Source organism: Octodon degus, unplaced genomic scaffold (genome assembly GCF_000260255.1).
Source record: "Octodon degus isolate 3935 unplaced genomic scaffold, OctDeg1.0 scaffold00113, whole genome shotgun sequence".
NCBI classification, from domain to species: Eukaryota; Metazoa; Chordata; class Mammalia; order Rodentia; family Octodontidae; genus Octodon; species Octodon degus.
In genome coordinates this window covers 4,517,720-4,542,975 of record NW_004524689.1, presented here as the reverse complement: position 1 = coordinate 4,542,975, position 25,256 = coordinate 4,517,720, and the positions used below count along the sequence as shown (strand labels likewise).

The 25,256-nt window shown below is 50.8% G+C and overlaps 1 protein-coding gene across 10 annotated transcripts in view; it reads right to left on the bottom strand.

Annotated features, from left to right (window-relative positions):
* Camta1 (calmodulin binding transcription activator 1) overlaps positions 1–25,256 on the bottom strand; it is a 766,244-nt gene that overhangs the window by 386,525 nt on the left and 354,463 nt on the right. For all 10 annotated transcript variants that reach the window (XM_023699407.1, XM_023699408.1, XM_023699410.1 and 7 more), the window contains exon 6: positions 4,105–4,240. In XM_023699407.1, coding sequence (XP_023555175.1) covers positions 4,105–4,240 — 136 coding nt within the window. The remainder of the gene's footprint in view (positions 1–4,104; positions 4,241–25,256) is intronic.

Below are 25,256 nucleotides of genomic sequence, written 5' to 3'. Positions count from 1 at the left end.
CTCCTGCTGTACACTGCTACTCCCCTCCACGGCATCCCTGAGGCCGCGTCTACCTCGGCCACTGCCACGTGCTCCATACAGGGCCTGCCTAGTCTTCCAGCAGAGCCTCATCCTGGCTGCATGCTTGGTTTTCTGCCTCCCATGGAGCCCCCTCTGCTCCTCTGTGCACCCCACTTCCTCAGGGCGTCCCACTGTGCAGGTGGGTAGAAAACATCCATGAATGAAGGGCGGGTGGTGAACAAGCACAGCCTGTGATGTGAAAGCCCAGACTCCACCCGGGTGCTGGGGCAGCTGGTCGCCTGCGAGGCACAGCTTCCTTAGACCCAGGCATGCCCCTGACCTGTGGCAAGAGGTGGGGCTGTAGGACCCTTCTCTGTGGCTCACTCTTTCCATCTCTGAAATGGGTATAATTGTGTGTGCTTTGCACAGATATTTCTTTTTTCTTTTTTTGGAGGAACCAGGGCTTGAACTCAGGCCCTTGCGCTTGCCAGGGAAGCGCTTATTTCACTGAGCCATCTCCCCGGCCCCTGCACAGATATTTCTATGAGGGCCAGAGGAGAACTATACCTATTACCCAGGAGATTTGCAAGACTGTGACTGTCCCAGCACTAAGGGGTACTTCCCACCTATTTTGGGGACCCAGCAGCAAAGGTGTGGGCTTAGTGGGGATCAGAGAACCAGCCTCAGGAGAGGGATGTACACCAGAATTAGGACCACTCTGCCAGCTGCTGGGGACCCAGGGACGTCTTCTAGCATGGCCCAGAAGTCAACCTCACCCCGGCTGGCATCAGCCGGCAAGTGTGACCCAGGGCTCCGGCGGTCCTAGAGGGACAGCAGTGCTGCCAAGCTGTCCTCTGCTCTCAGGGCACTCCCCACCCCGCCCCCACAGTGTCTCTCACCTGTGCAGCACCAGACAGGCTGGGAGGATCTGCCTGGGAGCGAGACTGCAGGCCACAGACTCATGAGACTTCATCTGTGGAAACACTATCATCACAACCTCCTTCCCTTCCTCCCTGCCGGTCTTCCTCCTCCCTGGAAACTTTAAGGAGCGCCTGGCTTCTCTGGGCCTGCAGACAACACAGCTGAGCATGGACCTAACAGCTCCAGGCTTCAGAGGCATCTGCCCCCATCCTGGGCGTGGTGAAAATCAATGTGCACCCGGGGCCCAGCCTCTCAGAACAAAAGAGCAGCGGAGCAGCGCCTCCTTCCACACAGGCTGCAAATGTTCCTGCCCTGAGGGGAGGCTTAGAGCAAGCGATATGTTAAGCGGTACATGCAAACATCTTCATCACACCCTTGAACTGGGGAAGCCAGTTCCCAAGTAGAACAACCACAGCCTCGAGCCGGCCTCACCAGCTGTCCGCTCCTGTAGGAGGGTGGTCAGTGGGCATAGCACCCAGGGAGACACAGGCGCCCATCGCTGGGGCCACGCCCGAGGAAGCAGGGTGAGAGCTGGGAGTGCCCCGCTTCATGTGAGACGCAATTGCCCAGGTAGAAAACACTGCCAGACTAGAGCTAGTGCAGGGGCAACATGGCTCGGATCTGGGGGCTGAAAACTCCTTCTTTGGGGCTGCTTAAAAATCCAAAGCCACAGAAAATCACTTCGAGCAGAAGACCCCCATCGACCAGAGGAGGTGCAGTGCCCACTGACAGTTAAGGAAAGCTGGCATCCAAATTGGATGGGATGATATCTTGCCTCCAGCAGTGTGAGAGGGGGGCGGAGAAATGGGAATTCCCAGCGCCAGTGGGCATGCGGCTGGTACAGTCGCTTAGGAGGGAGTTGGCAGCACCCAGCCAAACGGAAACGGGTTGCACCATGCGAGCCAGCAGTTCCCGGTCCAGGCTGCTTCTGTGTGTGAGAAGACAGCATACAAACACTGGGCATCTGGGAGGCGTGTAGAAGTCCAGTGCAGGGGAACCGCTCGGGTTTGTATGGCAGTGGAATACTGCAGAGCCGTGAAACAGGATGAGAGTGATCTTCGCGTCAACATAGCAGGGAAAGGAAGCAGCATGTAAATTACACGTATGCAGACACACGCTCACACGGGTCCTCCGCAGCTGTCCGAGTTTAGCTTATATCCCGTGGGAAGCTTCTCTGACAGCAGCACAACAGCTCAGCCTTCTATAGCTAGTTCTCAGCACTGTTTGTGACCTTCACCTACAGCTGCGGCTGTCAACTCCACCCACTCTTTAGTCCGTGGGGCAGGGGACACGGCGCCTGTCCTCTGCGTACGCCACACAGCCTTGCTAACGTAGCTAGGCCGTCACTATTCGTGCGCTGCTCTGTGACAACACGCAGCCTCCCTTTATAGGAATCTGGAGCGACGCTTCTAGTGCCATCGGCCAGGGCCTCTGAGGCTGTCCTCCTGTCCACCTCCTGCACGGCGACGTGGACCGTGGGAGCCCCCCGCCCCACCATTCCGTGCCCCCACCCCCGCTCCTGAGGGGCCAGGCTACAATCTGCAAGTGCGAGAGCCGCAAATAACTCCAAACATAAATATGACCTAAAAATAGCCATACATCATTCTGATTCCATCCGGTGACAATTCTAATTTATAACACGAGGGAAGAAAATGAACACTGTGGCTTTTTTTCCCTGGGCTTCCAAGCTGCTGCTGAGGACGAATTCCACCCTGCTGTTACTTACAACCAGAAGTTCCTGATTTACGTATTACTAAAGATGAAATATACCGGAGGCCTACGGGCACAGGGGCTGTTTGCCCAGTTTTAGTATGAATTCCTGCAGGCCCCGTAAGTCCGGGTGTGAGCGGCCTCGTTCTCCTCAGCCCCTCCCGCCTCCCCTCACCCTCTAGCTGCTCTTCCACCAGGAAGACCAGGGTGCTCCCCAAAAGCTCATGCTCCTTGGCTCCCTGTGAAGACAACTAGTGTGTTAGCACTGTGCCTGGCCACAGTCCTAGAGGTGGGTCCAAGGAGCAGCACGTTTGGGTAATCTGCATTTTAATGTTCCATGCAGTCAATTAAACCACGCTGCGTAAACCTGGGCACAGGAGAGCACAGGGAACTGGAATTCCTCGGATCGGGGCTTTTCTTTGTTCATCATCATAAACCATTGTTATTGAGTATAGAAAAAAAAAACCGCATGCATGTAAAACGAAAGTTACCGCTCTCTGTGGGGTAATATAATAAAAGCCATTTGATGCTATTTTTAACAGTCACAAAAGCATATGATTAACACAGAAAAAGTCCTAATGACAAAGTGTGCTGCAGAGCATGTCGGTGTAGAAGGGCAACCCTAGAGCTCAGGTGGGCTGCTGGTCCTCCCCAGCACCGCGGCGTGCCAGAGACCGGGCACACCTGCAGTGCAGACAGGGGTCGCAAGATGCCTGGCACATGACAAGCCACTCCCACTGCTGGCCCAGGACAGCCCTTGCTGTGCTCCCGGGAACATCACAAAGGCACGTGGAGAATGGAGGCCATTCTGTGGTCTGGAATTTCTCCAGGACTGCCCCTGGCTGAGAGCCACAGTGACAGGAAGGAAATCAGGCTGCATCTGGGGACAAAACCCAACTGTGCCCAAGATCCCAAGATACATTCGCCGAGACCGGCTCCACCCCCACCCTGCGAGGATCTTACACACCCGGTGATGCCATCTCATATCTGTAGCCTGGACTGAAGCAGAAGCACCCAGAGGGAGCTGAAAGATCGCCCCCTGGTGGGAGTGAAGAGAAGCCTAGCTGGGGGCAGGGAGGGGACAAGACCAGCTCCACGGAGGAGGCTGGGGCACCTGGACAGGGTTCCTTGAGCCGCTACCCCTCTGCCCCGACACATGCCGGCTCTCAATGCAGCAGACGCTCTTCCGTGATAAACACAATGAGCGATTCTGTAGACACCTTGCAAATCCCAGTTCGTACATCCACGACCCCAAGGAAGGCAAGGCTACAGGTATACCCCATGACACCGGGAACTCACAGGGCTATCATTATTGGGTAAGAAGGGCAGAAAACAAAAGCAAACACCAGGGTCTTAGCAAGCAAAAATTCTTTGACAGAGGTGACTGGCAGCAAATTGCTCCCACGCAATTCCATTCTCCATTGCAGCCCAGAAAAGACATTTGGGGAAAAGAGAACCTTTTCTGCTCTTTACCTCTACTCCCTGGACCTTGAGTTTCATGTGGTCCTCTCTGGTCGTTTTCCCATCTTTCCTCTTTTTCCAGCAATACCCATCTTTCCTGTATTTCACTTTCTTCCTGTTGTAGAGTATCATTGAGCCATTCTGTGGTCTGGAAATAACAAATGGTTAAGTTACCAAGAGAACCAAGCAGAAGAAAAATTTATGAAGAAAGATATCATAGACCAGTAAGTCTGTACAGAAAAAAAAAGCAATATTCCACATTTGCTGGGACGTAATTTTTCACCTTTTATTGCGGTCCCTGGATTAACCATGTTTCATGGCCAGCCAAAATCTGCTTGTGGATTTGGTACCTAATGAATTAAATGTGTCAATAATAGGCTTTAAAAAACATCCCCTTAGCAATACCCACCAGCTAAGCAGGATATACGACGTGGGGGCTGGAGCTCTGCACTGAAAAGTAGCCCAAACTGAGAATGTGAAAAGAGCCAGGGGTGTTGTGGCAGGCTGCAATATCTTATCTCTTGTAGAAGGATTTTCTGCACATCTTTTAATCCATCACCCAGCATTAGGAAATAAATAAGTTTAACGCAGACGCTAGATGACTATGTTAAGAACAGACCAATGGAAGAGCTCGTCACTGAGACCAAACGCTCCTGATTCATTGCCTGCATTTAGATTACCGCCAGATACAGGGGCACATCGGAGTCCTCCCTTTCGAGCAAGCTAAGTACCTGATTCGTTCCCATTTGGGCCTCAGCTGTCAGAGGTCTCAGATCACGCCAGGTGAGCTCATCTAGTCAGTCCACAGCCACAGGATCTTAGGGAACCAGCTGCCCTGTGAGTGAAATGCTACCAGTAGCATGGCTGCTCTTGGGATGTTTTAAAAGAGCAGACAAAAAGAACCTTGGGTTTTTCTAGAAAGAAAAGCTGCATGTTCCACAGAGAGCAGAAGGTCATTGTGGGCATGTCTACAGGGTGTTTGGGTTGCAGCTGCCAAGGACAGAAAGAGCTGAGGCCCCTGGCAGCTGCGGCAGGTGCTGTGGTGAAGTGTTTCCAGAACAGAGCTGCAGCAGGTGCGGGAAGCTCTGGCCTTCCAGCCAGCCTGCTGCCCGCGGCCGGCTCTGCGTGGCCCTGCACCTGAGCACGGTGGGCTCGCGGGCACAGTGACCACTATGCGCATACACCAGGTCAGCTTCCCATCTCACTCTTGGCCAGGTAGGGAGCTCTGCACAATCCAGGCAAATGAGGTGGCTTTTTCTCCTGCACCTTGGTCTCCGGGTTCTACTACTGCAGAGGTGAGGGAAGAGTTACATCAGCCATCCCTCCCCAGCTGGGGCCTGGGCCTCCAGCCTCTTTCTTTCCTTTTTCTTTCGAACAATGGGCCATTTCACCATTGGGCACTGAACGTTGGCTATTGATGGCTTAATATTCCATTGTCTGGAGGGAAAAAAAAATCACGGCAGGGTGACTGCTGCTAATTGCAGTTCCCACCCAGCTCGACTGTGTCATTCAGCAGCAATATGACTAAATAGCAATTCCATCGGAAATTACAGACCGTCAGCAGCGGCTCCCTACACTTCATTGTTTCCCGATCAGGGTGCAATTGGTTTGTGTCAGTGTTGCTTTCCTCCCTAAGCCTGCACTGACAAAACAATCGGGAAACAGCTCCCCGCGCTTGTCACGGCGCCGTCACCTGATGGTATCTGTCTGCACTTACAAGTCTGCATTGAAACCCTTACAATTCCTCTCCATTTCCGAGTGGCAGGCGGGCTTGGGTAGGGGGCCAGCCACGCTGACACTCTGTCAGCCACTCCAGGTTCTTGGGGAGTCTTCAGAGCCCCCAGAGTCCAACGGTAGCACTGGGCATAAGGTCACTTCCCCAGGAAAAAGCAAAGGACTGCATCAGATCAAATAGACAGGTCCTATATGTGGCTTGTCCTCTCAAAGGAGGGATGATGACACCCATGGGGGTGTTACAGAAAATCCACCTGCTGGAGAAGCCCCATGCCAACCCAACCTCTCCAGGCCAGGATGTGACTCTTAAGTGGCTCCATCACTCTCCTGTCCAAACATGGTCAGTGATCAGCAGCAGCACTGTCAGGCCAACTATCCCCGAACTGTGGGTGGCACGGCCCTGAGAGAGGGCACTCCCCCAGATGCTGTCACTCTTTGGCATCCAACAGTGACCTTGGCATCTGACACCGAGAATGGGACCCCATCCCACAGGGCATCAAAGGGCTTGGTCAACAGCATCATCATCTTGGCCTTGAGTAAGGAACAGTCTCAAGTGTGTACTCCATCAAGCTGGCTCCAGTAAGCTTCTCCTGCTCTGCATGACTGGAAGGTCCTCACCCCTGCTCCAGGTCCTAAGAGCAGCACACGAGATGGATGGGCTGCAGGGGGTCCACCTGCCATGCAGGGCACAGTCCCTGAGGCTGTGTACCATTCCAAGATGCAGTCCCAGTAAGGTGCACCCAGTGGGAATGGATGTTCAAAGGACAGAGGGAAATGACATGTGGCCTTGGGAGGTGCCAGCAGGCTGGGCCATGAGGCTTGACACACTTCCTGCCAAACTCAGGCCAGGGACCCTGAGCAGTGCAGCGGATCAGGAAGATGAGGAGGAGAATAGAGACCTCCTGCAGGAAGCTAGGCAGCCTGTGGTCTAATAGTGTGACATCCCCTGGTTCTGGTCCTTGCACTGTGCCACTGGGGTGGGGCACCTCGCATGCATATCTATATCTGTACCCACATCTGCATCTGCCATCAATATGCAATCAGCCTTTCTAGCAGGGAGTTTCCAGCAGAAAACAGTCATCTCCATGCGGCAGGTTGAGCTCGGATGGTGGGCCAGTCTGGGTCTGATCCCCCCACCATGTCTCCTGGCTTGGTCATCCTTTGTATCTTGAAATTCCTGTCACCATGGAACAGGGTCTGGTGGGCGGATTCAGGAGCCCGTGTCCTGTGGCTGCGATAACTGGGGGATCCCAGTCCTCCCTGTGCCATGACTGTGATGACTCTGGGCGCTCTACACAGTCCCTGAGAGCTCCCCACTGGTGACCTGCTGGGTGGACAGTTCCTGTATCGATGATCTTCCTCTTCCTCTCACCTCCACACTCCCTGCTGCTGTTTCCTCTCAGATAAACTGCCTGCATTCAGACCCTCATCTCAAGATCTGCTCTGGGAGATGCCAGGTCAGGACAACAGGCTAAGAGAGCTCAGAGAGCCCTGGATGTCCCCTGCATGACACAGAGGAGCGTCAAGGAGGGGTCAGACAAGTGGAGGTCATTCTAACAGGAGGCTGTGAGCCACATGATCTTTTTTCTAAGAGACTAATTATAAGAAAGTTTGGCGACAGAGCAGTGGTATAAGATCACAGAGTCAGTGGAAGCCTGCTACAAATGACAACAGTAAATAAGTGGGCATAAAAGTCAGGAATAAGGCTGGAGAGATGGCTCAGTGGAATAAGCGCTTCCCTGACAAGCGCAAGGGCCTGAGTTCAATCCCTGGTTCCGCAAAAAAAAAAAATAAATAAATAAAAGTCAGGAATAAGCTAGTGATGGTAGTGAGAGTCACGGATGTCCCCTCCATGATAGAGAAAAAGAAAATTAAAACCTACATGTAATTTAACAAGTATTTTTCTCAACCTAAAAAATTTTATTGCAAAGTTTATTTGGAAGGGAGAAACACTAAGCCTAACCAGATAAACCCCAGTGAAGATGCCCAAGATATGGAGCTACTAGCTATTAACACATATTTTAAAACCTCTGTATTTTTCAAAATATGAAGCATGATCAATATGTACATGGAATGTTTATGTTTTAAAATTTATTATGGTACAAGACACATTTGCATTAACTTCCTCAAAATACACCCCATCACTTCAAACACACTTGTCCCATCCCTGTGGCTGTTTCTTGAAGCAGCTCCTAAAGTCCTCTTTCATGAGTCTCTTTACGCGGCATGATCAAGAACACAGTGGTTTCCTGTTTCCAGCTGCATGGAGGCAGCTTGTGCGTCTGGGACACCCTGAAGTTGGACTTTTCTTTGCACACCTCAGGCCGCCTGTGGTGGCTCTGCAGCTGTCATCATCCCACAGAATGAATATATTGAATTACACCGTAAATGCTCTGGGTACCGCTTGGATTGCCATAAGAAAAAGAGAAAGAAGGAAAGTTTAGAGGCTCATGAATGTTCAAAGAAGGCAAAAAAAAAAAAGATTGGCCTGAAGGCTGAGCTCTACCACAAACAGCGCCATGCAGAGAAAATACAAATGAAGAAGACTATCAAGATGCATGAAAAGAGAAACACCAAACAGAAGAATGATGAAAAGACTCCACAAGGAGCAGGACCTGCCTACCTGCTGGACTGAGAGGGACAGTCTCGTGCAAAAGTACTTTCCAACATGATTAAACAAAAACGAAAAGAAGGGGCAGGAAAATGGGAAGTTCCTCTGGTCAAAGTTCGTGCCCAAGCCCAAGGAGAAATGCAAGTATTAAAAGTTATTCAAATTGGAAAGAGGAAAAAAGAAGGCGTGGAAGAGGATGGTTACTGAAGTCCGCGGTGTCGGATGGCTTTACAGGAAGACTAAGTGTGAAAGATTCGTTAGGCCAGTGGGCTTACATCTTAGGAAGGCCCGTGTAACACATCCGAAATGAAAGCCACCTTTTGCCTGCCAGTACTTGGTAGGAAAAAGAATCCTTCATCGCCACTGTATACAACTCTGGGTGGTGGTATTACCACAGGAACAGCGATTGAGGTGAACGAGAGCGCGCTGGCCTCGGGGCACAGGGAGGCAAGGTTACTGGGGTAAATACGCCCAGGCGGCCAGCAGTCCTGAAGGTGATGGACGCGCCAGTGCAGTCCTACTAGCTTGACAGATGCTCCGTACAGAAACTCTTACACTTAGTGAGGACTACAGACCAATCAGGAAAACCATAACTTGAATACTGCTGAACAACTCTCATAACTACATTCATCAAGAAAACTATTTATTAAATTGTAAAAACATAAAAAAGAACACAATGAATGCAGCTGAGGGGCACCGTCCCACTGAAAGGCAGCCTTGCTGAAGCATCACAGTATCATCATCACCTTACTTCACCAGATGCGGCCCCGTGTGACTTGTGGCTCTTCTCCAAAGTCAAGGTGACTACAAAAGGTCAACATTTTGAATTAATTCAGCATACTGTGACAGCCATGACAGCACAACTACAGACACTTAAGAGAGAGGACATCCAGAACTGCTTCGGAGGAGGCAAGAGTGATGGGAAAGTGTGTTTGAAGTGATGGGAATATTGTGAGGGGGATTCATGGCACTGTATCTTGCTGTACTAAATTTTTAAATTTAAATGTCCATTTTTTATCAGACCTTGTATGAGCCTGACACATGAACAGACCCACAGAACAGAATTGAAAATCCAGATGCACACCCACTTACAATGTACCACACACAGCAAGCGAGGCAGCTCAAGCCACTGGGAGAGGGGACTGGCTTTTAATAAACAATAATGGGATAAGTGGGCAGGACTATGGAAGAAAAGGTGACACTGGAACTACTCCCATAATACGGCAGTTTTGATTCTAAACAGACCAACCACTTCCATGTAATAAGTAAAATCATACATACTCTAGGAGAAAATCTAGGGGAATTCCTCAGCAAGCTGAGCAGAAGAAAACTTTCCGAATCATGACTCAGAACTCACATTATGTGAAAGATAGGCACAACAGATTACATAAGAATAAAGCTGCTAAACGTTCAAAGAGTGGCGGCACCACGGCACATTCCCACCAGAAAAGCATTTCTCCACATCCTCCTGCCACTTGGCAATGCCTGCCGTGGGTGTTACAGCCCACCCGAGAGGGGTCTGCTGGTTTTAATTTGCATTTCTCTAATGAATAATGATGTTCAGCATCTTTTCATGTCCCTATTATTTATTAATATCATTTTTTTGGTGAGATCTACTGCAATCTATTGCCCATTTTTAAGTGAGTTGTCTGGCTTCCTTATTTTTGAATAGTAAGTGTTCTTTATGTAAAACCCATACACAAGACTTTAGCAAATACATTCTTCCAGTCTTTTTCTTTTTCTTCATGATTTTTTAAAAATTTAATTTTATATATTTGGTACAGGGTCTTACTATGCAGCTCAGACTCGTAGTGATCTTCCTGTTTCAGCCTCCCCAGTGCTGCAATTACAGGCATGCACCTTCCATGCCTGGCCTTGGAGGCCAGCTCAGTGTGCCTGAGGCAGGGCCAGCACAGCATGCAGTACCGGGGATCAAACCCAAGCCCTTACGCTTGCCATACAGATGCTTAGACCACTGAGCTATCTCCATGGCCCAATTTAAAAAAAAAAAAACAAAAAAAAACCATGTTTTAATTTTGGTGAAGTCTAAGTTGTTGGTTTTTTCTTTAAGGACTAATGCTTTTAGTATACTAAGAACTTTTTTAAAAAATGTATTTGGTACAGGATTCACTCCGCATCTCAGACTTTAGTGATCCTCCTGTTTTCAGCCTCCCCAGTGATGGGATTATAGGCATGGTGGTGCATGACGAGCTCAGCGCCCGGGGATCAAACCCTGGTCCCTGTGCTTGCCTAAGCAGGTGCTTAGTCCCCTGAGCTATCTCACCGGTCCTCATACTAAGGACCGGTGATCATATTAACCCAAGATCACAGGCCTTCTCATGTCTTCTCAAGAGCTTTATATCTTTAGTTTCTACCTTTAGACACACAATTCATTCTGCATTAATTTTCATGTATGATGTGAGGTAGGTGTCTAAGTGGAGTTGTTGCCATGTGGTTATCAAATTGTCCCAACACCAGTTGTTCAAAAAAAGAAAAGAGCCTATTCTGTCCTCCTCCTACTCATCTTCCAATGACTTACTTTCAAGGAAAATAAACTGACTCATAATCATAAGGCTTTATGTCTGGGTTTTATATTCTGTTCCACTGCCCCATCCTTATGCCAATTCCACACATCTTGATTGTCGCAGCTTTATAGTAACTTTTGAAATCAGGAACCATAAATTTTCTGACTTTGATCTTTGTCTAAATTTTGGCTATTTTAAGTTCTTCATGGTTTGGCCAGCCAAATAGCTCAGCAGATTAAAGCTCCTACAAGCAGACCTCCCTACCAGCCCAGCCCCCACAGCACGGGGAGATGGCAATTGACACTGGGCGTGGTAATGCATGCCTGTAATCCCAGCTCTTGGGAGGCTGTGAACAGGCAGATCATTACGGGTCCAGTCCAGTAGTGAGACCCTGAACACCCTGTAGACCCTTCCCTAAAATACAAAATAAATAAATAAATAAATAAATAAATAAATAAGTTCTTCATGTTTTAAGATTAGCTCCACAATTTCTGAGATGAGGGAAAGCCATTTGAGGTTTTGATAGGAATTAACATTTAATCCAGACTCAATCTGGAGAGAATTCCCACCTTAATAGTAGGTCTCCCAATCACTTCCAATGAAGTTATTTTCAACTCCTTTAGTATGGAGCATTTCTTCACGTCTGTAAGTCTTCAATTTCTCCATATTATAATTTTCAATGTGTAGGTATTAAAATTTGTAAATTAAATTTGTTTTAATGGTACTTTTAATGCTATTTTTTGTTTGTTTGTTTGTTTGTTTGTTTTGGAACCATGGATTCAACTCAGACCCTTGTGCTTTCCAGGGAAGCACTTATTCCACTGAGCCATCTCCCCAGCCCTCTTTAATGCTATTTGTAAATGGAATTGTTTTCTGAATTTCATTTTTGGATTGTTCATTTTTACTATTTCTACTATAAAGAAATACAATTAATTTTCACTTCTTGGTCTTTTATCTTGTGACTTCACTAAATTCTTTAGCTCCAATAAAGTTTCTTACAGGCGCTTTAGGATTTTCCACATATCTAATCAAGTCACTTGTGAATAAAAATAGTTTCACTTCCTCCTTTTCTTGTGGATACTTTTCTTTTTCTTGCTTCATTGCACTGGCTAGAACCTCCAGTATCATGCTGAAGAGAAATGGTAAGAACCAATACCTCTCCTTGTTCCTGATTTTAAGTAAAAAGTATTCCATTTTTTGCCATTAAGTATAACATTAGCTGTATCAAAGACTTAAATAGCATAAAAAATGCTCAAGAACCAACGTGGGGGGCTGGGGAGATGGCTCAGTGGAATAAGCGCTTCCCTGGCAAGTGCAAGGACCTGAGTTCAATCCCCGGTTCCACCAAAAAAAAAAGAACCAACGTGAACAGGATCCCACCAACCAAAGATGGGAAAATTTGAGCATCAGTAAAAATAATAACTGCAATGAACTAAAACACATTAATGTGTTTAAATCCGTAAGTTCATAATGACCCTGAAACAACACCCAAACCAAGTTGTTCACTGTTGGAGGACGTTAGTGGCCCCATGCATTGAAGTGGTGCCTTAGTTCAGGATCTTGATTCATTCCACAATTCTAGAAAAATGGCCACATTCGTGGTCATGCGGGAAAGGTGGCCACAGTCAGCTGTGTCACCCAATGCAGTCCCAACAAAAGCAAACCTTTGCCAAATGCTTCTGCTCATTAATCAAATTATGTACAAGCAAACGTGGTTCTGAGCCACGTTTGGTATCACTGTATTTCAAAAATGTGAAGAAAAAAACAGGTGGGGAGAGAATTACACGTTCATTCCTCCTTCTCCATGCAAACCATTCATTCTGTGCTACCAACGAGGAAGAGAAAGGACTTCTCTGCGAAAGTCCTCCAGCTGATGAATGAAAAATGATGAGCTAAGACATCACTATCCTGTAATCTTGAAGGAATTCATGGCCAGCAACAAGGGCTGACATTCCAGGACAGGGACAATTAAGTATCCTGATCGGGATAAATTTTGCTGTTTAAAAAATGGATCTTAAATTAGATATCAGAACCTATCCCTCACTTTACAAGGACCCCTAGAGGCCAGTGGAGCATGGTGAAGAACGCCATAGGGACACTGACGGCAAAAGCCAGTTCCGTAGGACAAATGGCCTGTCTTCTGCAGCCAGTTCTCAAAGGGTAAAAAAAAAAAAGAACAAGAGCAGAAGAGTGCTGGGATCGGCCCATATGGGTTAAAGGAGACAAAGACATCCGTCATCCCATGCGATGTGCAGACCTTACTGAGCTACTGGCTGAGCTATGGCTGGCAGTTGGGAAACAATTAGAATTTTGAACAGTGACTAAATATTTAATACTCAGAGTGATGAATTTTTAAGAGTGATCATTGTAGTACAGAAGTGATTTTCTAACAGACATCTTAACTTTTAGGTTATATATTAATATATGCATGACAGGATCACACAATATCTGATATATGCATCAAAGTAAGGTCGGGGTGGGGGGACGGGCTGCATGAGTGACACCCAGCTGGCCCAGTGCTGGCCAGAGTTGAAGACGGATGTGTACGTGAGTGTCCATTCTGTTAGTCCGTCTCATTTGTGAATGGGTGACATTTTCCATAACAAAATGCTTTTAAGAAGCAAGTGGTGGTGGGATTTGGAGTGAGACCTAAGTAACACCATACATCTTGGCTCTGCCTTACACACTGTGTCATCTTGAACAGATTCCTTGGTCTCAATCCTGCACAAGGAGTGCGGGATTCCCAGCATGCTACCCGCGGAGTTCCTGGGCTTTATGACCAACACTGACAGACCTGGCCTCTTTTGGACTCCCCCTGCTGGAGCAGCAATGGGCAAAGGGACATCGGGGAAATGGTATGTGGGGTGTCGCTGGGACACTTACTAGTGGAGACACCTTCCCTAGACGCCAAGGCCCACGTACTCATCCACACCACTTTAGGGAGGTATATGTTCTTCAAATTATGTAGGCAAATGGCAGGTGAGGATCAGAGGGGTAGAGGGCACTGGAGAGATTTTGGGTGTACAAACCCTAAATACAAGTTATGGAGCAACTGGGGGCGGAATCCAAGACTAGGTAAAGCCTACAAAATGAAACTGGATACTGTGTCTCAAGTAGGGCACCCAAAGCCGCGCTGGCCTGTGGCCCCTCCTCCTAAAGTCCCCATTCTCTCTGTCACTAACAATCATTTCCAGAACCTCAAGAGCCACTGCTATTGAAATAAAATCATCAGAGAAGACAAAAGAGGACCAGCTAGGATCCGTGAGACCGGCAGATCCGCGGGACCCTTGTGCTAATAAGCCCAGCACCACACTCCTGCCTGGAGGAGGTGGAGTTTGCTCTGAGAGGCTGACTGGTTCCTTTCCTTAGAGTCATCAGAGCTGGCCCTGCACTGTTCCTTCAGGACAACCTCCGCCACCAGCTTCTAAACAGCCAACGTCTCCAAGAATTCTTTCTCCAGCCAGAGCCAAGGCCCTGGGCCACTCCTCCCTCCCTTCCTCTCTGTGCCTTGGGAGCCCTCCTTCCTGCCACAGGCCTTGGGAGGCTGGCCACGAGGAAATGCAGGGCTCGCCATTCCAGCTGCCTGCAGGCCCCAACCCTGAGTGTAAAACCATCCCCGTGACAGGGCATCCTAGAGCGCAGGGCCAGTGTTAAATCTCCGTTCCAGTGGGCAGTTAGAAAATGGGAAATGCCACCCTTAATTGCAGCAGGCATACTTTATGTACCTGCCCCTTTCCTTCTGATCTTTCCACCATGGAATGGGCTGATTTACATGCACCATTAGAGGGAGGTGGCCTGGACCACAAAGTCAGTGGTAACCATGACAACTGCCCTGACAACAGGAAGAGCTGTTTACTAAGCACTCACCACTTGCTTCATGCAGAGTAAAGCCCTTTCCACGAATTTCTCATTTTAGGCCTGCACTATAACTTTGGTAGATGGAGGTCATTGTCCTCACTGTATAGAGAAGACTTAGAGCACAGAGAGGGTGGATGCTGTTCCAAGGTCACCCAGCAGGGAAGAGCACACACAACCCAAGGCACCTCTTCCGGAGGCTTGGTTACAAATCCCCTGCAAGCCCCCAGTATGCCTCAGATGCCCCCCTTCCTGCACAGCAACAACCTGAGGGCACTCCAGACAGAGGATGGAGGGGCTGTGCATGATGGGAGTGGCTCTTCTGCTTCTTCCTCTTGTTGCGAGGGGAGGCGAGGCCTGGTAAAGGATGCCTCCTCCGCTTATCTCCCTCACACACAAACCCTGCGAGGGCGGTAATTGATGACTGGCGCACAGCGAGGTTGGCAGAACGCCAGACGGAAGCCTGGGGAGCCCCCGCGAAGGCCCTCTCACGGGAAGGGGCTACTTGATTAGCCCGCAGCCCGGGGTCTTCTCCTGACTTGTTTATAGGGTCCTAACGACTTGGGGGACACTGTACAAGAAAGCCGGCCAGAAGCATCCAGCATCCTCCCACCCCGGTGCGCAGCGGCCACTCCAGGCTATTTATGGAATGATGGGGAAGAAAGGGCTGTCAGGCCCGGCCCGGGCTGCAATCTTCCAGCTATGAAAACCAATTGCTTTTCATAATAAATTCCAGCTGGAGCCGTAGAAATAATAAGGGAGAGGGGAAGGTAACACCAATTTGCTTTATTTGATTAGCTCCATCTTGGGCGGTCCAACCCCAGCTTCTTTTCATTAAAGTAAGGGCAAATTGAAAATTGTGAAAGAGGCTTTCTTATCAGGGAACAAACAACCAGGTGGCTTTGTAGACCTAAAAGCCTTCCCTGCCCCACGTGGTGCCTAAGAGGGCACTTGCTTCTGCAGCAGTTTTAGACGGGCAGGGTCTCAAGAGCCGGTGCAGCTAGGAGCTTCATTTGAGGTCGCCTTGGTGCATGTTTCCATTTTTCTGAATAAAAGGAGACACGGCCAACAGCACTCTCAGTAACTAGCACTCTATGTCATAAAACAATCTTCTTTTATCCTGGCGAAAGCCCGTAAGGGGCGCTGGTCCAGAACAGCCATGCAGGAGGTCAAGGGCGCTCTGACCCTCTTCTCTAAGGCCAAGATGGTGTGTCAGGCACCGAGACAGGGCGGTGAGGGCTCCCAGAACCCAGCGGCAGAGTCCGTATGTATTTCCCAAGGATCATTAAATGCAGGCTGCTAGCTACAGTTCTGTTCCTATAAATTGTCGCTGGAGGTCACTGAAAAGAAAAGGCTACCCATATAGAGAGATGATAATGACCAGGAATCCGTCCAGAGCAAGTCTGGAGGGACTCATTAATGGCTCTATTCCTAAAGCTCCCAGGGGCTCAGCTTGAAATTCTATTATGACATCCAGTGATTTATTCAGTTAATATTTACTGAGCAGCTATTATGGACCAGGCATCCATGTAGGGTTTTCTGGGTGTCCAGCCATGCTCTGTGAGGCCTAATGTCTGGGCATGAGGAGGGGTGACTTGTGGAGGCCCTGCAGGTTCCAGAACCAGAAGAGGGGAAGGCACCCCAAGGAGATGAGAGAAAAAATGTGTGCCCAGTGGCCAGTGGGGGCCGGGCTGATGTCAGAAGCCGAGGCAAAGGCATGGCAGATGGTGCTCAGGAAAGAGCTTCAGAAGAGAAAACATCAGGTCCCAGTGAGCTTGGGGAAGACACTTGGAGGGGCCTTAGGACAGGGAGCAAAGCAGGGGTGCGGGTGGAGCTGGAGCGGTGGTCTGGGCGACAGGTGCTCTTACAGGAGATGCTATTTACTCCAAGTCTAACGAAAGACCCAAATTCACCAGAAAATACAAGCACGTGAACCCTGGGTCCGAATACTGGTACCACCCAGTATCCAAGGCAGCCTGAAAGAGCCCATCAAATGCAACCTTGGGAAGTGCAGCGGAAAAAAGCCCAGGGGTGGAGAGAGTGGGAGAGAGCAGCTGCATCCAGAGGGGATGGTGGGGGTCATGCCTCCTGTGCCCCCAAAAAGTGATATTCAGGCTAGAGATGGAAGAGAGAATGGTCATGCAAGGGGTGTCCTTCAGACAGCAGGGTGGTATCTCCACAGGAGCTGGGGGGGTGCGGCCTGGGGCTCCCTGAGAATTCTGCACAGGAAGCCCCTGGAAGATTCTGAGTCGCTGGCCATTTGGCAGAGGCCTGTCTGGCTCCCCCAGCTGCAGCAGGTTCTTCAGCCTTCTCCGCCAGTCTGATCTGTAACAGCAAACCCTCCACAAGTGCTTGCCAAATAAGTGTGAGTCAAGACACTTTGGCTTTTCTGGGAAGTGTGCAGAAAGCATCACTTCTGCGTGAAGCAGCCGGTCAGTGGGGAGGCAGAGAACAAAAGGGGATTCAAGCCGGACAGGAGAGGCCTCCCATTCTTTGGGTTCTGTCCAGGAGGCCCCACCCACGGAGCATCACAAGCATCCATTGGGTGACACTCGTCCAACTTGCCACTGTCACATCCATATCTGCACTGGGCCACAGTCCTTGCCTCCGACGGCGCGTGGTGCTCTGTGGTCCCCCACTTGTCATATTCCAACACCAATATTTTATTAATAATCCAATGTAAATCCGAGAGAAAATTAATGTGTCATCTCCTCACAGGAAGGACTAAACGTCTCAATGCGAGGACCTGTTGAAGCTGTCACTTATCATTAGCAAGCAGTTGGAGGCGGGCGTCCTCCACTCTGGCGGGAGTGCTCTGGACGACGAAACCCGGGAATTAGCTTCTGGCCAATTATCCCCGTGTCCCCACCTACCTCAGAGATAAATTCTGCCTCTCAGTGGGAGGAAAAAAAAATTTAAAAAAAAGAGGAAGAAGCAGAAAAGGAGGAGGACGGGTTAGCTATTCTCCTTCCTGCTTGAAATCAATTTTTCTCAAGGAGACAAGGCAATATTCATTTTGTGCAAAGGGAATAAGGCTGCCCACTAAAGGCCAATAAATGGAGCCGTTCTGATAAAAACTTCCTCAAATCAAATGCAGGGGAACCTCTTAATGGGCTTTGTTCTTCTTTTCCATAATCCATAACTATTAGGAGAAAGATGGGCAGAGGGAAGATGCTGTGTAAACATTTGGCGGGGTCCTCTTCCAGGTGGAGCCAGACAGGACACTGAGAGTAGTGTCCCTCTGTCTCTCTAGGGAGTGCCCTGTGGGTCTAAAATGCTGTGGACACTGTAGCTGATGGAGAGTGTCGCTGTCCTCGGGGAGCTTGTAGTCCAGGGGGGAAAGTAGGCCAATAAACTAATAAAAGTGGCTAAGTACTACAAAGAAGGCAACCCGAGACAGGGATTCTGTGCATTGAAATAGAATTGTTTTGTCTGGCAACTTTTTTTTTTTTTTTATCTTTAGTGCAAAACAAAAATGGGTTCTGAAAATAAAACTCACACTTCCGGTTCCAAAGCCAGCAGCGCAGGCTCAGTCAGTTTTCTCTAACTGTGGAAGGGGCCCTGAGCAAAAGTGACTCAACGGGCAGGTCCTGGAGGGAACCAGGTGGAAGCCTGCGGTCAGCAGGAGCCCCAGCCCTCGCCCCCCTGGGGGTGACCACACTGTTGCAGATGTCCCTAGCCCAACAGGCTGGGAAGGAGGGGCTGCAGAAACTGCGTGGCCCTGAGTCCCTCACTGGCCCCCGCCCTCTGCAGTCCCCTCCCCACTCCAGCAGGGGAAAAGATGCACACAGTGCCCACTGAGGCCTCTCCACACCTTCCCTGGCATCCTGGGTGCCCCCTGCCATGACAGGCCAGGCCGTCCCTACTCCTGGAATAACCACAAAGGCAGACTCCAGGCTTGTTCGCCGCTGACAGGGACCCTAGCAGGGCTCACATCCAGCAGGAAGGAGTGAAGATGTTGCCTGGGCAGGTCCCCAGGGCCACTCGACCCACTCAGGGAAAAAGCACCCCAGGTTCACGCTCTGTGTGCAGAAGCCCCTCTTCTCACTCACAGGTGCCGTGGCTGGCCCTGCCAGGCCCCGGCTTCCACCATGGTGGGCAAGGTGCTGAGTCCTTCAGCTCAGAAAGAAGGGTCTTAGAAAAAGAACCCCCCCCCCCCACACACACACAGCACAGGAGGGGACAGGCTGGCTGAGGTCCTGGGCTGAGAAGCTCATCCCCAGCTGGCCTATGGGCATATCCAGAAAGCCTTTGGTTGCCCTGTCTGCTGCCTTCACCTGGACAGAGACTGACTCATGCCGGTACCCCAAGAAGAGCTCTGCGTGCTGCCCTCCAAGCCTGTGAGGCTGCAGCCTGCAGCTCCTCCTTGAACAAACCTCGGTTTACTTTCCCCCTTGTGAGCCCATCAACTCCAGCAACCGCTGCCAGGATTAATTCCAGAAGCAGGGAAGTGACCTGCGGCCCACACGGGGCTGCCCAGGCAGGCAGATTCAGGGTATGGTACAGGGGGCAGAGAGAGAGCTTTTCCCAAGGAAAGGCCCACCTGAGAAGAGCAGTGGGGAGAGTGGGTTAGGGAGGGCGCGGCCAGTGGGTCAGCCAGGCAGGACACAGAGGCCAATGACTTCAGGAGCCTGGAGCTTCAGAAGCCCAGAGCAGAGAACACAGACCCAGGAAGCTGCTAGACACCCACCCAGCAAAGCCTTTCTCCTCCCCCCTCCCCAACTCTACACCCACCTGCTTGCCTGCTCCCGGAGCACTGTCATTGGCTGCTCTAGATTTCCCTGCATGCTGTCATTGGCTACTCTGATTTTCCCTGAGCACTGTCATTGGCTGCTCTAGTTTTCCCAGAGGCCTCTGAACACCACAGCCCCAAAAGTACAGCTTTGCATTGGACAGGATGTAGCTCCCCTCAAACCCAGAGCTCTGAGGTCAGAGGAGAAGCAGGCCAACCACCACCTTCCCAAGTCACTCAGACCTTGGGGTACCCTCTGTGGGCTCCCAGTGTCAGCTGCCTACTGGAGTCAAAAACCCCAGCCCCCTTCACCCAGCTGTTCAGGAACAACAAACCCTGAACTTGAATGCTGAGGCCTAAGGACCCCTGGGATTTCCACCCAGTCCCAGAGAAGGCCCCAAGGAACTATTTCGGTGACAGCAAGGATGAGTAACAGTACCTTGGTGTGGGTACCTGAGACCAGGAGTGAACTGGGGTCAGAGTGTCTGCTTTCTTCCTTTTACCCATCAGCATCTCAGCAATCTGATAAAGAGTGCACTGTACTATTGTAACTTGCAGTAGGAGAAAAAAGAAAATTCTATCATTGAAAAGTTCCATTCGGAAGGCAGCCTCCACTGACCCCCTCCTCAGCCCCTGGCCGGCTTGCCCTCTGCTGCTGGAGCCCATGGAGGGTCGCTCTGTGCCACCCCGCCCCTGACCTTGTGCATGTGAGTCCGACTCACCATCTGGCACCCCAGTGCACACGCGGGAGCATGTCGGGCCAGCAGTCTGTGCTGGAGTCACACAGACTCAGGGCAGGAGGCTCGGTGCACCCTGGCATCAGTGGAACTGAGGGGTAGATGGCGGCTCTCGTCCTCTCCTGCTCCCCTTGCCTGTCCATCTTCAACACAGAGTCCTTGGCACGCCTGCCCACCAGCTTTGCATCCTCCTCCAGATCTGTGGGTGCATCCTCTGAGGCCCGTGACCCTGTCCCCACTCCCCAGTGCAAGGTGACCTGCGTGATGGTGATGTCACCCTTCCTCCTCAGAGGCAAAGAAACCAACCCCAGGGCCACCAAGCCATCGCAGTGGCCCAGGCTCCTCAGGTCCACCAGGGGCCTCTGACTCTGCACAAATGTTGACCATGCACTTCCTGCGGAAGTGGGCTAAAGAGGTGTGGAGACTCAGGTGCCAGCCGAAAGGGCCTATCCGACCTTATCCTGGAGGAGGCTTTCTGAGTAGTTTAAATACCTCTTGGAGTTGAATAAATCCTCCAAGTCCAGTCTGTATACAGCTGGGAAGGCCCAACCCAGACTTTCCAAGGGGCGCTGGACACCATCCTCACCTTGCGGGTACAGCACAAGCTGTGTCGCGGAGCTATGGTCAATAGAGACCTCTGCCCCCCCCTTGTAAATCCAAGCCCTGTGGTCAGCCAGCCTGCTGTCCCCTAATCATGTTACTGCAATATTAATAAGGCAGTTTAATGCAACCAGTTCCTTCTAAATTGTCACATAAAAATTTAGTAAATGTCAGACACATCATTTAATAAAAAAATGATGTTTTACTGCCAGGGGGAGTGGGGTGGCTAAGAAGATGAACAAAGAGCCCAGTGGTGACCCCGGGCAGGTATAAGGGATGGAGCCCTCCTCCCCAGAGTTCCTGAGGTGGGCCCTCCCTTCCTGGCTCCCTGCAAATACTGGAGTCCCCATAATTGTACGCAGACCACAGAGGACCACAGAGAAAGGTCAGGGAGAGGCAGCACTTGCTGTCCTGGAGCAGCTTCCACTCTTGCTGGAGCCAGCGAGAGCCCACCTGTAGGCTTTCCCCATTGCTGGCCAATCCTCATGATGCCCCTTGGGGTAAGAAACCAATACAGCTGCCTGGAACCTTTGCCCTCACAATTGGGACTTAACATTTACGCTGCATGGCTTTGCAGGCAGTGAGCATCGAGGAAGCTGTGCAAGCAACGATGGGGCTCTTCCCACCAATCCTGATGCGCAGAGAGGCAAGAGGGACCCAGAGCGACATTCACCAGTCTGGTATGTGCTGGGGAAAGTGTGGAAACCATTCCCAAGTGGCTGCTGATGACTGCTGCAGTAAGCAGATTGCAGCCGGCTCCTAGGATGGTCTACTGTGGAGTCATTGGTAAAGAGGTGCACATTTATGTTTGTTGATCCATAAAGTGCTCCATGATTTTTTTTTTTAAAAAAGCAATTGTAAAATAGCAGATGTGGTAGCACCTCATGTAGGCAAAATTATTTACACACCCAGCTCCTAGATGGCCACACCTGCCAGGAGCGGCCCAAGGGGGCAGCGGTGCTCCCGTGTTTTGGAGGATTTCCAGGAAGCAGCATTTTGTTCCTTTCTCTGTGGTAAGAATGCTTCAGCTAACACACATTATCTTTGTCAAAGAGAAACACGTTCATTTAAATAAAATTAAAGGTGAGGGCTTTGAGATGAATTTGGCGAGAGCCTATACTGCCCAGTCCCGGGGGACACAGGTGACAGACATCCCTGCCTGTCCCGAACAGCTTGCAAGGTGGGCAAGTGGGAACTGTGAGTGATAGGTAGGTGACCCTGATCTCACGAGGCAGGGGCAGGATTGTGAGGGGGGTTCTGGCTTTGGGGCGCCCAGTTCTGCCACAAAAGTCCCCTGCCTGCACCCACTGCAAAGCGGGTTCTTCAGAAGCAGGTGTGGACATGAAGGAAAGTTCTCGTGGGAGGAGGACAGAGCAGCTTTTATTAAAACAAAACATATATATATATATATATATATATATATATATATATGTATATTAATTGTTTGATACAGGGTCTTGCTATACAGTTCAGACTCATAGTGACCCTCCTGTCTCAGCATCCCCAGTGCTGGGGTTACAGGTGTGTGTCACCACGCCCTGTTTTGGGGCCAGCACAGAGAGCCTGGGGCCAGCATGGCATGTGGTACCAGGAATCAAACTCAGGTCCTTGAACTTGCCAGGCAGGCACTTAGACCACTGAGTTATCTCCCCAGCCTGAAAGCAGGTTTTTGATCCTTGATATGTGTGGGGACAGCAGGAAGGAAGGTCAGAGAAGCTGAGGAGGAGCAGGGCTGTGACAAGAACAGGCTGGCCAGCCATGCTCCTTCTCCCAGAGGATCAGAGACACTGGCGCCTGCAGGGACCCTGCAGGAGGTAGGAGGAGGGGCCACAGCCAAACAGGAGTGGGTTCTTTCTGTCGCCCAGCAGGGGACCCTTTGGAGGACAGTGGATGCCAAGGTTCTGAGCTGTGGATGCTGCTCTCAGAAATCAGAGCCAACCAAATCCCTGATGGATGAGCCAGTGACCTTGGTGAGGTAGGAGCCGGTGCTGAGAAAGGGAAGCCAGGCCTTCTGCTAAGCGGGTCAGGGCACCCCTGTCTCTCTGGGGGATGTGTCACATCAGGGCCATGCTCGGTGCCCAAGCCCCAGGAAGCTAATGCTCCAGACAAATAATCCCCACTGCTAGTGAGAGACAGGGTACTCAGGACCTGGTGGGGGAAGGGAGGAAAGAGGGTGTGACAGGAGGATGAGAGACCCCTGGCTGTTGGTGACCACCTCACTGGCTCCGGTGCCCTGTCTGCCTGGCACCACTGGCTTCTTGCTGACCTTTCTAGAGTCTCCTTCAACCTCTTTGGGTCAGACAAGGAGAGACAGCAGGGAGCATGGCCGTCCGGGTCGAGGAGCTCTGTGTACCTCAGCAGTTCTAAGCTGTGAGGATGCACCCTGGGTAAACCAAGTCCCATCAAAGAGCCAGGTCCCCTGGCAGCAGGGCCTCTGATCCACCCAAGTGACTTGGAGAAGCCAATGTAGAGCACCTGGTGTGGCTGGGCTGAGGGGCACATGTGCCCAACACCCCACCCTCAGAGCCCCGTGCGTGGGCTGGCACCTTGCGGACCCACAGCCTCGCCCTTGACCATCGCCTGACCTCAGGGAGCCTCAGCCCTCCACACCGCCAACTGCAGGGACAGAAGAGCTCGTGGGTTTTGTGCTCCTACCCAAAAGGATGGTGATGTTTAAAAATAAAATAAGTACACAGCAGATTTCCTTTTAAAAGCCTTAATTTTAGCAAGTGAAAAATAGTTTTAGAAAACAGTTTCTATCTTGGATCTCACTGAGAGTGTGAACACAACCTGCCCAGATTTGGCTGGCTCCTGCTTCTCCTCCCCCCTTTTGGTGGCAGATGAGCCATCTCACAGAGACGTCCCTGCCAGCTGGGACAGGGCACATGCTCGGGCCGTGGGCTGTGGGCCATGGGCTGGGGCCTGGGTTGGGGAGGGGCTGGCCAAGTGCCTCAGCCACTGGGCTGCAGCCCGACCTTGAACAGCTTTTCCGTGTCCAGCGAAGCCCATAGCCCCTCTGCTGCAAAAGGAGGCCTGAGAGACCCACAGCCTGGGCCTTCTGGGCGCAGTTCCTTGGGGTGTGCAAGATGGGAAAGGCTTTGTGAGGGCAGGGCATGATTATAATTCGGATTTTTCTGTGGTAGTCATCAACCCAGAAGCTCTTTGGCCCTCTGGGCAGACAAGTTATTCGGGAATCTTCCCTTCCGCCCAACTCTTTAACAACACATGAAGGTGGAGAGAGAGACCTCCATTAAAGTTCCCATAGAATCAAGTAGAAAACCGAGATCTAATAAATAAATTTAAATACATCCAATAAAATAAAATTCGGGATTAAAGGGAAGCTGGCTTGCATATTCATGAGCCGCGTGAAGCTGGAGTGAGCGTGGCTAAGCTGCTTATTCGAGGGGAGTCAGAGCTGAGGCCTGCTGGGAAGATTTCTCAGCGGTCTAAGCCCAGGAGAGGCTCTCTCACTCACCCTCCAGCTCAGTGAATGAGCGTTTACCAACCGGCACTTTGCGCTGCCCCTTGTTCTCCATAGTGACCCCTCCTTGCAACCCAGGACCTCGTGAGTGCGGTGGTCACTCACTGGACCACCTACAGACGATGCTGGGTTTCCAAGTCATAAAAAGCACAGGTTCCTATTCCCAGCCCAGGAGGTCAGAGTCGCTGCCTCCCAGAAGCCTTCCTGACTGCAATGTTCAGTGACCTGGTAGGCATTTCCCAGGCCACCCTGACTCTCTGCGAGGTAGCTAAGTACACACACACACACACACACACACACACACACATTTCATCATCTCCATTGTCCACTGGGCTATAAACTGGGTGAGAGCAAAGACCGAATCTGCTTGGCTCACCACGGCCTGGCAGACACGTGTACGAGACTTCCAACAAATCACTGGATAAACGAAGCAGGGAGTGGATGGAGGGGTGAGTGGATGAGTGAACAGATAAGAAACGGCAAAGTAGAGGGCTGAGCCATGGCTCGCGAGAAGACGTACTGGGGTGGGGGTGGGGGCAGCAAGGCCAGAGAGGGACGGCACTATGCACCAGCAAGGGAAGAAGACCTAGAAGCAGAGGGATGACGTGTGAAGGGCAGGCAAGGACTCGGCATGGTGGCGACTTAATGTGTTCTCTTCTGTGCCATGCAGAACTGTACTAGGTCCTCACGGTGGCACTGAGGGGGGCACTGCACCAGGAGAGGAGGAAGTGAGGCCTGGCAGGGTAAGCCCGCCCAGTCGCAGAGTTGGCAAGTGGCAGAACCAGGGCTGGAGACACAGCTCGCTCCCTGCGGTACGAACGCCAGTGGTCATTTCCCAGCACAGTGGGCCTGCAGCCACAAAGAAAGAGGAAGGCGTTCCTTGGAAGGC